The sequence below is a fragment of the Bos grunniens genome, chromosome 4 (assembly GCF_055505025.1).
Source record: "Bos grunniens cultivar Pamir isolate PY7600 chromosome 4, Bosgru_T2T1.0, whole genome shotgun sequence".
NCBI lineage: Eukaryota > Metazoa > Chordata > Mammalia > Artiodactyla > Bovidae > Bos > Bos grunniens.
In genome coordinates, this window is record NC_141168.1 from 70092925 (window position 1) to 70109405 (window position 16481).

A 16481-nucleotide genomic window follows, 5' to 3' on the forward strand; every position below is an offset into this window, starting at 1 on the left:
ACCTAGTCAGACTTACAAGCTTTCTCACATCAAAATAAACCATAAAAAAAGACAACCAATAGAACTGGAGAAACTATTTATAAATGATGTGACCAACAAGGGCTTAATTTCCAAAATATGTGAACAGATCATACAACAAAAACAAAAAGCAAACAACCCAGAGGCAAAGTGAGCTGAACACCTTAATAGACATTTCCTCAAAGAAGACATACAGATGGCCACTAGGCACATGAAAAGATGCCCAACATCACTATTAGAGAAATGCAAATCAAATGTACAAGGTGTAACTTCATGCCAGTCAGAATGGCTATCATTAAAATATCTGCAAATAACACGTGCTGGAAAGGGTGTGAAGAAAAGGGAATCTTAATATACTGTCAGTGGGAATGTAAATTGGTACAACCACTATGGAAAACAGTATGGAGGTCTCTCAGAAAATTAAAAATAGAATTACCGTATGACCTAGCAAGCCCACTCGAGGCCATATACCAGGACAAAACACTCATCTGAATAGTGCCTGCACCCCTCTGTTCATAGCAGCACTACTCACAACAACCTGAACGTGGAAACAGCCTAAATATCTATTGACAGATGAATGGATAAGGAAGATGTGGTACATATCTATAACGGAATAGTACTTAGCCATAAGAAGAATAAAACACTGCAATTTGCAGCAACATGGATACAACTAGAGATTATCATATTGAGTGAAATAACTCAGAAAAAGAAAGAAAACACCATACGATATTACTTATATGTGAAATCTAAAATACGACACATAAATCTATCTTTGAAACAGAAACAGACTCATAGACATAGAGATCAGACTTGTGGTTGCCAGCAGGGAGGAGGAGAAGAGGGATGGACTAGGAATTTGGAGTTGGCTGCTACTGCTGCTGCTAAGTCACTTCAGTCGTGTCTGATTCTGTGCGACCCCATAGACGGCAGCCCACCAGGCTCCCCTGTCCCTGGGATTCTCCAGGCAGGAACACTGGAGTGGGTTGCCATTTCCTCTTCCAATGCATGAAAGTGAAAAGTGAAAGTGCAGTCGCTCAGTGGTGTCTGACTCTTCGCGCCAATGGACTGCAGCCTACCAGGCTCCTCCGCCCATGGTATTTTCCAGGCAAGAGTACTGGAGTGGGGTGCCATTGCCTTCTCCGTTGGAGTTGGCAGATGTAAACTATTACATTTAGAATCGATAAGCAACAGGATCCTACTGTATTGCACAAGGAACTACATCTAATATCCTGGGATGAATCACAATGGAAAACAATGTTGAAAAAAAAAGAACATATGTACGTGTAAAACCGAGTCACTTTGCTATACAGCAGAGATTGGCACAAATTGTAAATCAACTACGCTTCAATTTAAAAAAAGGAGAGAAAAAATTCTCCAAATTTCTCCTTTTTAAAAATTAAACATTAAGTTAAGGTGTCTCCTGTCCTCTTCATATTCCAAGATTTTCTGCCCAAGGACTCAGTTAGTCCCCTACTCATAGCTCAGGTGATAAAGAATCTGCCTGCAATGCAAGAGACCCGGATTTGATTCCTAAGTCGGGAAGATCCCCTGGAGAAGGAAATGGCAACCCACTCCAGTATTCTTGCCTGGAGAATCCTATGGACAGAGGAACCTCATGTGCTACAGTCCATGGGGTCTCAAGAGTCAGACCCGACTGAGTGACCTTCATTCATTGTTCTTTATAACTCACACTTTTAGATGCCTTTTAATACAAACCTAACTCAATACAAACCTAACTCAATACACACCTAACTCAGCAGTGGCCACAGGACCGGAAAAGGTCAGTTTTCATTCCAATCCCAAAGAAAGGCAATGCCAAAGAATGCTCAAACGACCACACCATTGCACTCATCTCACATGCTAGTAAAATAATGCTCAAAATTCTCCAAGCCAGGCTTCAGCAATATGTGAACCGTGAACTTTCTGATGTTCAAGCTGGTTTTAGAAAAGGCAGAGGAACCAGAGATCAAATTGTCAACATCCACTGGATCGTAGAAAAAGCAAGAGAGTTCCAGAAAAACATCTATTTCTGCTTTATTGACTATGCCAAAGCCTTTGACTGTGTGGATCACAATAAACTGTTGGGAATTCTGAAAGAGATGGGAATACCAGACCACCTGACCTGCCTCTTGAGAAATCTGTATGCAGGTCAGGAAGCAACAGTTAGAACTGGACATGGAACAACAGACTGGTTCCAAATAGGAAAAGGAGTACGTCAAGGCTGTATATTGTCAACCTGCTTATTTAACTTATATGCAGAGTACATCATGAGAAACACTGGACTGGAAGAAACACAAGCTGGACTCAAGATTGCCGGGAGAAATATCAATAACCTCAGATATGCAGATGACACCACCCTTATGGCAGGAAGTGAAGAGGAACTCAAAAGCCTCTTGATGAAAGTGAAAGAGGAGAGTGAAAAAGTTGGCTTAAAGCTCAACATTCAGAAAACGAAGATCATGGCATCTGGTCCCATCACTTCATGGGAAATAGATGGGGAAACAGTGGAAACAGTGTCAGACTTTATTTTTCTGGGCTCCAAAATCACTGCAGATGGTGACTGCAGCCATGACATTAAAAGATGCTTACTTCTTGGAAGGAAAGTTATGAGCAACCTAGATAGCATATTCAAAAGCAGAGACATTACTGTGCCAACAAAGGTCCATCTAGTCAAGGCTATGGTTTTTCCTGTGGTCATGTATGGATGTGAGAGTTGGACTGTGAAGAAGGCTGAGCGTCGAAGAATTGATGCTTTTGAACTGTGGTATTGGAGAAGACTCTTGAGAGTCCCTTGGACTGCAAGGAGATCCAACCAGTCCATTCTGAAGGAGATCAGCCCTGGCATTTCTTTGGAGGGAATGACGCTAAAGCTGAAACTCCAGTATTTTGGCCACCTCATGCGAAGAGCTGACTCATTGAAAAGACTCTGATGCTGGAAGGGATTGGGGGCAAGAGGAGAAGGGGACAACAGAAGATGAGATGGCTGGATGGCATCACTGCCTCGATGGACGTGAGTCTGAGTGAACTTGGGGAGTTGGTGATGGACAGGGAGGCCTGGCGTGCTGCTACTCATGGGGTCCAAAGAGTTGGACACGACTGAGCGACTGAACTGAACTGAACTTTTATGATATTTGATAGAGAGCTATTTTTTCTTCCAACATATAATTAATAGTTCATAACTAATTTTAAGACAATCCATCATTTCCCTAAAATTAAAAATGCCTTAATTATATTTTTATATTAACATATGCTTGGAGGATTTTTGTTTTATTCGTGTCTCAGTATTCTTACTCCATTATCATGTTATGTCAGTAACTTTGCAATAAGGGTTAAGAGCTGCTATGCCAAATTAGTTATTTAAAATCATTATTTTAATAAACATTTTAAAATTATTTTATATTTACTTCTTATATCAATTGAAAGTAAATATAACTAGCTCAGCCTCAATCTTTACAACATGGAACAGAAAAATAAAATGTTACCTTAAGTCTCATTGGAATTAGTCTATTTATACACATGATTTTAAGAAGAGTTTGCATGTTTATGACATTGAGCTTTACCTTCACGAATATGATATGTCTCTCCATTTATCCAGGTTTAATTTTATTCCCTTTAGTAAAACCTTATACTCCTTCTTCTTACTGTTCTTATATTTAATAAAACTTGTTAGTTACATAACTCTTTAGTTACTCTTTTGCATTTTATTGCTTAAATCTTTCATGCATTTTGAAAAACAAACAATTCCTAAAGCTCCTGATAATTCTGCTCATGGTCTTGGAATAAGGAAAATCACAGGACAAGTTTTCAGAAAGGAACTGAGGGGACATCATTCATGACTACAATACATGCAAAGGGTATATGACAGCCCTAAGTACTAACAACTTAGAATTCTCAGTTTTGGGGAGGAGCCAAGATGGCGGAGGAGTAGGACGGGGAGAACACTTTCTCCCCCACAAATTCATCAAAAGAGCATTTAAACATCAAGTAAATTCCACAAAACAACTTCTGAATGCCGGCAGAGGACATCAGGCACCCAGAAAAGCAACCTAACTCTTCGAAAGGAGGTAGGAAAAAATATAAAAGACAAAAAAAGAGACAAAAGAGGGAGGGACGGAGTTCTGTCCTGGGAAGGGAGTCTTAAAAAGAGAGAAGTTTCCAAACACCAGGAAACCTTCTCACTGCCGAATCTGTGCCGAGCTTTGGAAGCACAGAGGGCAACATAACAGGGAGAAAAAATAAATAAACAATTAAAACTCGCAGATTTCGAGCCCTACGGTAACTCCCCCAGCAGAGAAGCAACGCAGACGCCTGCACACGCCATTGGCAAGCGGGGGTTGGGCAGGGAGGCACGGCGCCGGCTGCATCGCTTAGAATAAGAATCTGGCCTGAATACCCTGAGCGCTATCTGAGCGAAATAATTTGGGCTAGCAAACCAGACTGTGGGATATCTACCTCGCGAAAAGCCAGCCCTAACCTAAGAAACCACCAGGCCCGCGCACGGAACAAAGGACTGAACAGAGATAGCCGGCTACAGACCTTCCCCCTCCGGTGACAGGCAGCCAGAGCCGGAAGGGGGCAATCGCAGCCCCAGAGAGACATTATCTATAATACTGTAAGCAGGCTTCTTTGCTAACTAAAACTTCTTGGGGGTCTAGACGGTAAACATCTGCCTGAGAAGGTGCGCTGGTTTTACACCCAGATAACCGACTAGCGGGGAGGCGATAAGTCACAGCATTGGCCCTCGCCAAACACCTCATCACCTGAGCTGCTTGGACCTGGGAAGAGCACAAAACGCAGGCCCAACTGAAGGACCTGGAAGGTACATGCAGCCCAGGGCCGGCCTCGGATTGTTCCCGGCGGAACAACCTAGAGCCCGAGCAGTGTGGACAGGGAGGCTACTTAGCGGAGGCAGACCCAGTGTGGCTGAGGCACTGCGAGTGCACACCAGTGTTATTTGTTTGCAGCATCCCTCCCTCCCTCCCCACAGCGCGACTGAACAAGTGAGCCTGAAAAAAAAAAAAAAAAAAAGTTGCCTCCACCGTCCCCTTTGTGTCAGGGCGGACCCTTTGTGTCAGGGCGGAAACCAGACACTGAAGAGACCAGCAAACAGAAGAAGCTTTAACAGAGGGAAACACCTTGGAAGCTACAGGCAATAGATTAAAACCCCGTGGTTACTACGGACTACATAGGAAGGGGCCTATAGATCTTGAGAAATACAAGTCGGACCAAGGAACTAGCCAAAAATGAACTGAACCCACAATACTCAAAACAAAAACAGAGAAAGTCCTAGATATATATTTACTATTTTTATGATCATTCTTTCTTTCTTTTCTTTTTTTTTTTAATTAAAAAAAAAATTTTAAGTCCTCTATTGTTCCTTCAATTTTCAATTTTATAACCTATTACTTTGCAAAAAAAAAAACCTATTTTTTTCTTCTTCAGCAAACTTCATATATATGTATTTTATAATTTTTTGACCTTGTTTTGTTTTTTGTTTGTTGGTTTGTTTGTTTTCTTCTTTTCTTTAACATTGTATTTTTGAAATTCCAAACTCTACTCCAGATTTTTAGTTTTAGCTTTTTGGTATATGTTATCAATTTTGTACCTATAGTTTTTTTATAATTTCTGTGACTTTTTTTTCCCCTCTGTTTCTTTCTCTTCTTCTTTTATATAACATTGTATACCTGAAATTCCAAACTCTACTCTAGATTTTTAATTTATGCTTTTTGGCATTTGATATCAATTTTCTACCTGTATTTTCTTTATAATTTTTGCGACATTGTTTTTGTTTGTTTGTTTGTTTTCTCTCTTTATTTTTCTTCTTCCTTTTTTTTAACATTGTATTTTTGAAATTCCAAACTCTCCTCTAGATTTTTAATTTTTGCTTTTTGGTATTAGTTATCAATTTTGTACCTGTATTTTCTTTATAATTTTCACGACCATGTTTGTTTTTCTTTGTTCATTTTTTCTCTCTTTCTTTTCCTTCTTCTTTTCTTTAACATCATATTTTTGAAATTCCAAACTCTACTCTAGATTTTTAATTTTTGCTTTTATGTATTTGTTACCAACTTTGTACCTTTAAGAACCCAATCTTCAGGACCCATTTTTCACTAGGGAGTGAGATTACTGGCTTGACTGCTCTCTCTCCCTTTGGACTCTCCTTTTTCTCCACCAGGTCGCCTGTGTCTCCTCCCTAACCCCTCTCTACTCTACCCAACTCTGTGAATTTCTGTGTGTTCCAGACGGTGGAGAACACTTAGGGAACTGATTACTGGCTGGATCTGTCTCCCCCCTTTTCATTCCCCCCTTTTATCCTTCTGGCCACTTCTGTCTCCTTCCTCCTTCTTCTCTTCTCTGTATAACTCCATGAACATCTCTGAGCGGTCCAGTTGTGAAGTGCACATAAGGAAGTGACTACTGGCTAGCCCACTCTCTCCACTATTGATTCCACCTCATCTCATTTGGGTCACCTCTAACTCCCTCCTCCCTCTTCTCTTCTCCATGTAATGCTGTGAACCTCTCTGAGTGACCCTCACAATAGAGAAACTTTTCATCTTTAATGTAGATGTTTTATCAATGGTGCTGTATAGAAGGAGAAGTTTTGAAACTACTGTAAAAATAAGACCGATAACTGGAAGCAGGAGGCTTAAGTCCAAACCCTGACTCCAGGGAACTCCTGACTCCAAGGAACATTAATTGACAGGAGCTCATCAAACGCCTCCATACCGACACTGAAACCAAGCACCACACAAGGGCCAACAAGTTCCAGGACAAGACACACCAAGCAAATTCTCCAGCAACACAGGAACACAGCCCTGAGCTCCAAGATACAGGCTGCCCAAAGTCACCCCAAAACCATAGACATCTCATAACTCATTACTGGACATTTCATTACATTCCAGAGAGAAGAAATACAGCTCTACCCACCAGAACACCGACACAAGCTTCCCTAACCAGGAAACCTTGACAAGCCACCTGTACAAATCCACACACAGCGAGGAAACACCACAATAAAGAGAACTCCACAAACTGCCAGAATACAGAAAGGACACCCCAAAATCAGCAATTTAAACAAGATGAAGAGACATAGGAATACCCAGCAGATAAAGGAACAGGATAAATGCCCACCAAACCAAACAAAAGAGGAAGAGATAGGGAATCTACCTGATAAAGAATTCTGAATAATGATAGTGAAATTGATCCAAAATCTTGAAACTAAAATGGAATCACAGATAAATAGCCTGGAGACAAGGATTGAGAAGATGCAAGAAAGGTTTAACAAGGACCTAGAAGAAATAAAAAAGAGTCAATATATAATGAATAATGCAATAAGTGAAATTAAAAACACTCTGGAGGCAACAAATAGTAGAATAACAGAGGCAGAAGATAGGATTAGTGAATTAGAAGATAGAATGGTAGAAATAAATGAATCAGAGAGGATAAAAGAAAAACGAATTAAAAGAAATGAGGACAATCTCAGAGACCTCCAGGACAATATTAAACGCTACAACATTCGAATCATAGGGGTCCTAGAAGAAGAAGACAAAAAGAAAGACCATGAGAAAATACTTGAGGAGATAATAGTTGAAAATTTCCCTAAAATGGGGAAGGAAATAATCACCCAAGTCCAAGAAACCCAGAGAGTCCCAAACAGGATAAACCCAAGGCGAAACACCCCAAGACACATATTAATCAAATTAACAAAGATCAAACACAAAGAACAAATATTAAAAGCAGCAAGGGAAAAACAACAAATAACACACAAGGGAATTCCTATAAGGATAACAGCTGATCTTTCAATAGAAACTCATTAAGGCAGGAGGGAATGGCAAGACATACTTAAAATGATGAAAGAAAATAACCTACAGCCCAGATTATTGTACCCAGCAAGGATCTCATTCAAGTATGAAGGAGAAATCAAAAGCTTTTCAGACAAGCAAAAGCTGAGAGAATTCTGCACCACCAAACCAGCTCTCCAACAAATACTAAAGGATATTCTCTAGACAGGAAACACAAAAACGGTGTATAAATTCGAACCCAAAACAATAAAGTAAATGGCAACGGGATCATACTTATCAGTAATTACCTGAAACATAAATGCGTTGAATGCCCCCAACCAAAAGACAAAGACTGGCTGAATGGATACAAAAACAAGACCCCTACATATGTTGTCTACAAGAGACCCACCTCAAAACAGGGGACACATACAGACTGAAAGTGAAGGGCTGGAAAAAGATTTTCCATGCAAATAGGGACCAAAAGAAAGCAGGAGTAGCAATACTCATATCAGATAAAATAGACTTTAAAACAAAGGCTGTGAAAAGAGACAAAGATGGTCACTACATAATGATCAAAGGATCAATCCAAGAAGAAGATATAACAATTATAAATATATATGCACCCAACACGGGAGCACCGCAGTATGTAAGACAAATGCTAACAACTATGAAAGGAGAAATTAACAATAACACACTAATAGTGGGAGACTTTAATACCCCACTCACACCTATGGATAGATCAACTAAACAGAAAATTAACAAGGAAACACAAACTTTAAACAATACAGTAGACCAGTTAGACCTAATTGATATCTATAGGACATTTCATCCCAAAACAATGAATTTCACCTTTTTCTCAAGCGCACATGGAACCTTCTCCAGGATAGATCACATCCTGGGCCATAAAGCTAGCCTTGGTAAATTCAAAAAAATAGAAATCATTCCAAGCATCTTTTCTGACCACAATGCAGTAAGATTAGACCTCAATTACAGGAGAAAAACTATTAAAAATTCCAACATATGGAGGCTGAACAACACGCTGCTGAATAACCAACAAATCACAGAAGAAATCAAAAAAGAAATCAAAATTTGCATAGAAACGAATGAAAATGAAAACACAACAACCCAAAACCTGTGGGACACGGTAAAAGCAGTCCTAAGGGGAAAGTTCATAGCAATACAGGCACAACTCAAGAAACAAGAAAAAAGTCAAATAAATAACCTAACTCTACACCTAAAGCAACTAGAAAAGGAAGAAATGAAGAACCCCAGGGTTAGTAGAAGGAAAGAAATCTTAAAAATTAGAGCAGAAATAAATGCAAAAGAAACAAAAGAGACCATAACAAAAATCAACAAAACCAAAAGCTGGTTCTTTGAAAGGATAAATAAAATTGACAAACCATTAGCCAGACTCATCAAGAAACAAAGGGAGAAAAATCAAATCAATAAAATTAGAAATGAAAATGGAGAGATCACAACAGACAACACAGAAATACAAAGGATCATAAGAGACTATTATCAACAATTATATGCCAGTAAAATGGACAACGTGGAAGAAATGGACAAATTCTTAGAAAAGTACAACTTTCCAAAACTCGACCAGGAAGAAATAGGAAATCTTAACAGACCCATCATAAGCACGGAAATTGAAACTGTAATCAAAAATCTTCCAGCAAACAAAAGCCCAGGTCCAGACGGCTTCACAGCTGAATTCTACCAAAAATTTAGAGAAGAGCTAACACCTATCCTGCTCAAACTCTTCCAGAAAATTGCAGAGGAAGGTAAACTTCCAAACTCATTCTATGAGGCCACCATCACCCTAATACCAAAACCTGATAAATATCCCACAAAAAAAGGAAACTACAGGCCAATATCACTGATGAACATAGATGCAAAAATCCTTAACAAAATTCTAGCAGTCAGAATCCAACAACACATTAAAAAGATCATACACCATGACCAAGTGGGCTTTATCCCAGGGATGCAAGGATTCTTCAATATCCGCAAATCAATCAATGTAATACACCACATTAACAAATTGAAAAATAAAAACCATATGATTATCTCAATAGATGCAGAGAAAGCCTTTGACAAAATTCAACATCCATTTATGATAAAAACTCTCCAGAAAGCAGGAATAGAAGGAACATACCTCAACATAATAAAAGCTATATATGACAAACCCACAGCAAACATTATCCTCAAGGGTGAAAAATTGAAAGCATTTCCTCTAAAGTCAGGAACAAGACAAGGGTGCCCACTTTCACCATTACTATTCAACACAGTTTTGGAAGTTTTGGCCACAGCAATCAGAGCAGAAAAAGAAATAAAAGGAATCCAAATTGGAAAAGAAGAAGTAAAACTCTCACTGTTTGCAGATGACATGATCCTCTACATAGAAAACCCTAAAGACTCCACCAGAAAATTACTAGAACTAATCAATGACTACAGTAAAGTTGCAGGGTATAAAATCAACACACAGAAATCCCTTGCATTCCTATACACTAATAATGAGAAAACAGAAAGAGAAATTAAGGAAACAGTTCCATTCACCAATGCAACAGAAAGAATAAAATACTTAGGAATATATCTACCTAAAGAAACTAAAGACCTATATATAGAAAACTATAAAACACTGATGAAAGAAATCAAAGAGGACACTAATAGATGGAGAAATATACCATGTTCATGGATTGGAAGAATCAATATAGTGAAAATGAGTATACTACCCAAAGCAATTTATAGATTCAATGCAATCCCTATCAAGCTACCAACAGTATTCTTCACAGAGCTAGAACAAATAATTTCACAATTTGTATGGAAATACAAAAAACCTCGAATAGCCAAAGCGATCTTGAGAAAGAAGAATGGAACTGGAGGAATCAACCTACCTGACTTCAGGCTCTACTACAAAGCCACAGTTATCAAGACAGTATGGTACTGGCACAAAGACAGAAATATAGATCAATGGAACAAAATAGAAAGCCCAGAGATAAATCCACACACATTTGGACACCTTATCTTTGACAAAGGAGGCAAGAATATACAATGGATTAAAGACAATCTCTTTAACAAGTGGTGCTGGGAAATCTGGTCCACCACTTGTAAAAGAATGAAACTAGAACACTTTCTAACATCATACACAAAAATAAACTCAAAATGGATTAAAGATCTAAATGGAAGACCAGAAACTATAAAACTCCTAGAGGAGAACATAGGCAAAACACTCTCTGACATACATCATAGCAGGATCCTCTATGACCCACCTCCCAGAATATTGGAAATAAAAACAAAAATAAACAAATGGGACCTAATTAAACCTAAAAGCTTCTGCACATCAAAGGAAACTATTAGCAAGGTGAAAAGACAGCCTTCAGAATGGGAGAAAATAATAGCAAATGAAGCAACCGACAAACAACTAATCTCAAAAATATACAAGCAACTCCTACAGCTCCACTCCAGAAAAATAAATGACCCAATCAAAAAATGGGCCAAAGAACTAAATAGACATTTCTCCAAAGAAGACATACAGATGGCTAACAAACACATGAAAAGATGCTCAACATCACTCATTATCAGAGAAATGCAAATCAAAACCACTATGAGGTACCATTTCACACCAGTCAGAATGGCTGCAATCCAAAAGTCTACAAATAATAAATGCTGGAGAGGGTGTGGAGAAAAGGGAACCCTCTTACACTGTTGGTGGGAATGCAAACTAGTACAGCCACTATGGAGAACAGTGTGGAGATTCCTTAAAAAACTGGAAATAGAACTGCCTTATGATCCAGCAATCCCACTGCTGGGCATACACACTGAGGAAACCAGAAGGGAAAGAGATACATGTACCCAAGTGTTCATCGCAGCACTGTTTATAATAGCCAGGACATGGAAGCAACCTAGATGTCCATCGGCAGATGAATGGATAAGAAAGCTGTGGTACATATACACAATGGAGTGTTACTCAGCCATTAAAAAGAATACATTTCAATCAGTTCTAATGAGATGGATGAAACTGGAGCCTATTATACAGAGTGAAGTAAGCCAGAAAGAAAAACACCAATACAGTATACTAATGCATATATATGGAATTTAGAAAGATGGTAACAATAATTCTGTGTACCAGACAGCAAAAGAGACACTGATGTATAGAACAGTCTTATGGACTCTGTGGGAGAGGGAGAGGGTGGGAAGATTTGGGAAAATGGCATTGAAACATGTAAAATATCATGTATGAAACGAGATGCCAGTCCAGGTTCGATGCACGATACTGGATGCTTGGGGCTAGTGCACTGGGACGACCCAGAGGGATGGTATGGGGAGGGAGGAGGGAGGAGGGTTCAGGATGGGGAACACATGTATACCTGTGGCGGATTCATTTTGATATTTGGCAAAACTAATACAATTATGTAAAGTTTAAAAATAAAATTTAAAAAAAAAAGAATTCTCAGTTTTTTCTGTGGACATTCTGTGGATCATGAGATCTTATTTCCCCAACCAGAGATTGAACCCAGTAAAAGCAGTAAAAGTGCAGAGTCCTAACCACTGTACTGCCAGGAAATTCCCATGAACTCTCAGTTTAAAAAAAAAAATCTATCTAAATATAATTGGCATCTGAATCTTTCATCCCTCCTCATTGTGTTGCGACTGTGAGCTGAGCTCCTGTGAATGGACAGTTGCCCAACATGACCTCCTTTTACTTTCATCCTTGGGGCAGAGGAACTGATTGCTCATGGGACTGAGACCATGAACAAGTGCATCTGGAGTAGACATGGAAGCAGTAAGAGCCTGTCCTGTCTGGTACTCGCAGATGGGCAGCTCATCTGTGCTCAGAGGAGTACTCAGCTGCTCCTGCCAATTTCTTTCCCCCTGCCCCAAAATGAGTGGCTTGAAATTACAGAATAGCCACGAAGAGACTTCTTTTGACTATCAGAGAAATGGGTATTGTTTTCAAGTGTTAGTTTAAAGAAAGTATTATTTCAAAGGAAAGAGAATTCTGCAAATTTCTTCCTTTATCCTGCTGCTGCTAAGTCGCTCCAGTCGTGCCCGACTCTGTGCAGCCCCACAGATGGCAGCCCAACAGGCTTCCCGTCCCTGGGATTCTCCAAGCAAGAACACTGGAGTGGTTGCAACTTCCTTCTCCAATGCATGAAAGTGAAAAGTGAAAATGAAGTCGCTCAGTCATGTCCGACTCTTAGCAACCTCATGGACTGCAGCCTACCAGGCTCCCCCATCCATGGGATTTTCCAGGCAAGAGTACTGGAGTGGGGTGCCATTGCCTTCATCCTAGGAAAAATAATATTAAATAAGTCATCATAGGACTTATTTTCTCATTTCCCTTTCCCTTGGTAAAGAATTGTGCTGCCCAATGAATGGAGAGTTTGTTCACATTTCTCAGGTATACACGTGTGATGGCTGATGGGGTATTTGCATTTTCAGTTACTGAAGGTTTTCCTCCTTTTAGCAATACATTCCCAAATCGCTAAACAGCCCTGGTGTTTGTGAAGAGAGAATTGCCTTTCAACTGATGCAAACTCTGAGCAGTTTCAACAGAACTGAACACCTGGAAATAAAAAAAAAGTCTTGATTCTTTGAATACCGTTCCTAGAAATTTAGAAACCCAGGTGGGTAACCAGCTAGTGTCAGTGTGTGTTCTTTCCTGTTTTTATCCTTTTCATCTTCATCAATGTTTTCAGTGATTACTACTCCTTGGCAAGCAGATATTTGGGTCCATTTATCTGAGGAAAGTGGCTTCCCCAGTGGATTCCTGAGTCAGGAAGATTCCCTGGAGAAGGAAATGGCAACCCACTCCAGTATTCTTCCCTGGGAAATCCCATGGTGGGCTACAGTCCAAGGGGTTGCAAAGGAGTCAAACACATCCTAGTGACTGAATAATAACAACTAATCTGAGGAAAACTTATAAAACATTGGATGCTGTGAAACCTATATCCAAGGACTTCCAAAAGAATTCAGATCAAACCGCCAGTATGAAGTTTTTTGACTTCTAGTCACTTTATAAAGGTAGAAAAAGGCTGGGTTATTGTAGGAGCTTTTACCATTGTGACAGCTCAGGCTGGAGGAAGATATTTGGAGAAGGAGCTAACATCATAGTAACTCCTCCTGGTAAGTGTCATTTTTCTATTCTTACTGTAGTCATAAAATACTGAGAGATGCTTTGTAGAAACAACCTGGGCTCTCCCTGATATGGCTGCCACATTCTTGGTCTCAGCATCTAAACAGTAGTTTTACAGCTATTGGTCACAGTATATGGAAACTAAATCACCTTGTAAATGGTTTATTCTTGTCCCTGCTTGTAAGCAGTTGAAATTTGTGTTCTAGAAAACACACACAAAATAGACTCAGGCTAGATAGTAAAGTATTCTGAACATGTCTGTCTTATTGCTTCCTTTATCTTTCTATATTCCAACATAAATAGCATATTATGACATCACATTGGTATAAGTTATTAGTTCAAGTTCCTTTCCTTATAGGCAGTCTATTAAGTGAGAAACACTTTTCTTACTATATCTTCTCTATATTTTGAGATAAAATACTGTGCTCCTGAATCTCCTGCAAAACCAATATTCCTGATTTTCATCTCATCCCTAAGAGCAGTGGAAGGAAATTCTTACAGTAAATGATTATACAACATTGATAAATCTCACTTCTTATTGCTCTAGCTTCTTAGAAGGAGGCTGAGATTATTTGAAATTTAAACTATCTCATCCGTTGTGAACTTGTCTGGACATGGACCAGTTTGTGAGCTCAATGAGCCATTTCAGCTCCAAAGTTCATGAAAGGGTCTTCATGGCTGGGCATTCTCTTTTGCTCTTTCATTCTCTCAGCAAATATTTATTGAGGACAGTTTCTGTGCTGGGAGCCGCAGACAGAAGGGCGAACAAGACACAGAACAAGTCTCAACACCAAACAGCTTCTATTCTAGTGGAAAAGCATTCTAGATTCTGGCTTAACTGAGACCTGTCTTCTATGGTCCATGGCTGCAGAAGTAGGATGTCTTGGATTGTTGAGCTTGGTGTAATAGTTATTGCTTATTAAAAACGTATCTTTTGTTTGATGGAAGATTTTGATGAAATGGCCTCAAACCATGCCATTAAAGAGAATTTTAATATTAGTTAATATTTACTGAAGGATAGACACCATGATCGGAGAAGGCAATGGCACCCTGCTCCAGTACTCTTGCCTGGAAAATCCATAGATGGAGGAGACTGGTAGGCTGCAGTCCGTGGAGTCGAGAAGAGTCGGACACAACTGAGCGACTTCACTTTCACTTTCCACTTTCATGCATTGGAGAAGGAAATGGCAACCCACTCCAGTGTTCTTGTCTGGAGAATTCCAGGGACGGGGGAGCCTGGTGGGCTCCCATGTATGGGGTCTCACAGAGTTGGACACGACTGGAGTGACTTAGCAGTGGACACCATGATACGTAGTTTCAATGCCTTATACTTTCCTCACCAGTAATCCTGTCATTCCCATTTTATAGATAAGAAACTGAGGTTTAGAGAAGTTTAGTTACTTGCCTAAAGTCACATGACTAGCTACTGTGGCAAAGTTTGGGATCCAGTAGAGACTTGTCAAAATAAGAGGACTGGATCATTATGTGATATTTGAAACATTAAGTCATGTCTTTATATCCTGAATATTTACCCTTCTGTAGCCTGACCTGGATTCTGTAACTAACTATTAGTAATAGCTCATACTTTGTATTGCTGCTCACATATGACAGCAATGCTCTTGATTTTAATCATAGCACTGAAATGACGTCTCTTTCCCTCACAAAGATCATGGAAGTCACATGAATGTGCATTTATTAAACATTCAGAATATGTGTCAGTTCGATCTCAATCCAAAAGAAGTGAATTAAAAATAAGAAATAATAAAGCAAGAAAAAAATGTAGTGGAATAGATACCCTATATTAACCGACTAAAATAAGCACACCAAATTTTCAAATATGTTTTCCCACCACAAAATTTAAAAAAAGAACTTCAATGTGGAAGTCTTTAGTAGGAAAATGAAGTAAAAAGGGGACATTGCCTTCAATATCCAGTATATAAAATGGAGGAAATGGTCTTCAAACAAATATGTTTATGCTCCCAATGCATCAATGCAATGGGCACCAAAATGTAATGTCATTCATGAATGGTGACCCTCAGCTGATAAGATGAGGCAATCCAACTTAACAAAGGAGAATTTGAGTACCAGGCATCCTGCCATTTTTGTGGTCATTTGTCATAAGGCCCATACCTGGAGCTGCAAGCTGAACTTTGGGCATAAACTGGATAGATTTTTTGAAGCTGAAATTTCTGGTAAAATCTTGAGATACCCAACGACTGTGCTGTTTTGGGGGGAAAAAGCCATTTGTTGTGGACAGCAGAAGTGACGTTCCATATACTGGCTGCATACATTAGGCTTTAGCCAATGTTCCCTTTGATTTTTTTCACCCTGGAAATGCAGCAAATACGACAGAACAAATGACTGCCTATTAACTGGGTGTGTGAAAAGCTGTGATACCGGCTTGGAGAATCCCAGACATATCAAAACACAGAGGAATGCAAACAAGTCATCAGTTGCTATGGATCTACTTGTAAACCCCAGATACTGAATTCCCATCAGATAGGCAAGATTTGCTCCCATGATATTAAAATATCATGTTGGACCACACAATT

General features: G+C 39.4%; 1 gene segment (V, D, J or C); it reads left to right on the plus strand.

The window, feature by feature from the left end:
• Nucleotides 1-16481, plus strand: part of LOC147374319 (T-cell receptor gamma chain C region DFL12-like) — a 33711-nt gene that overhangs the window by 3463 nt on the left and 13767 nt on the right. Inside the window, 1 exon segment of the C gene segment in view lies at nucleotides 13864-13919. Coding sequence covers nucleotides 13864-13919 — 56 coding nt within the window.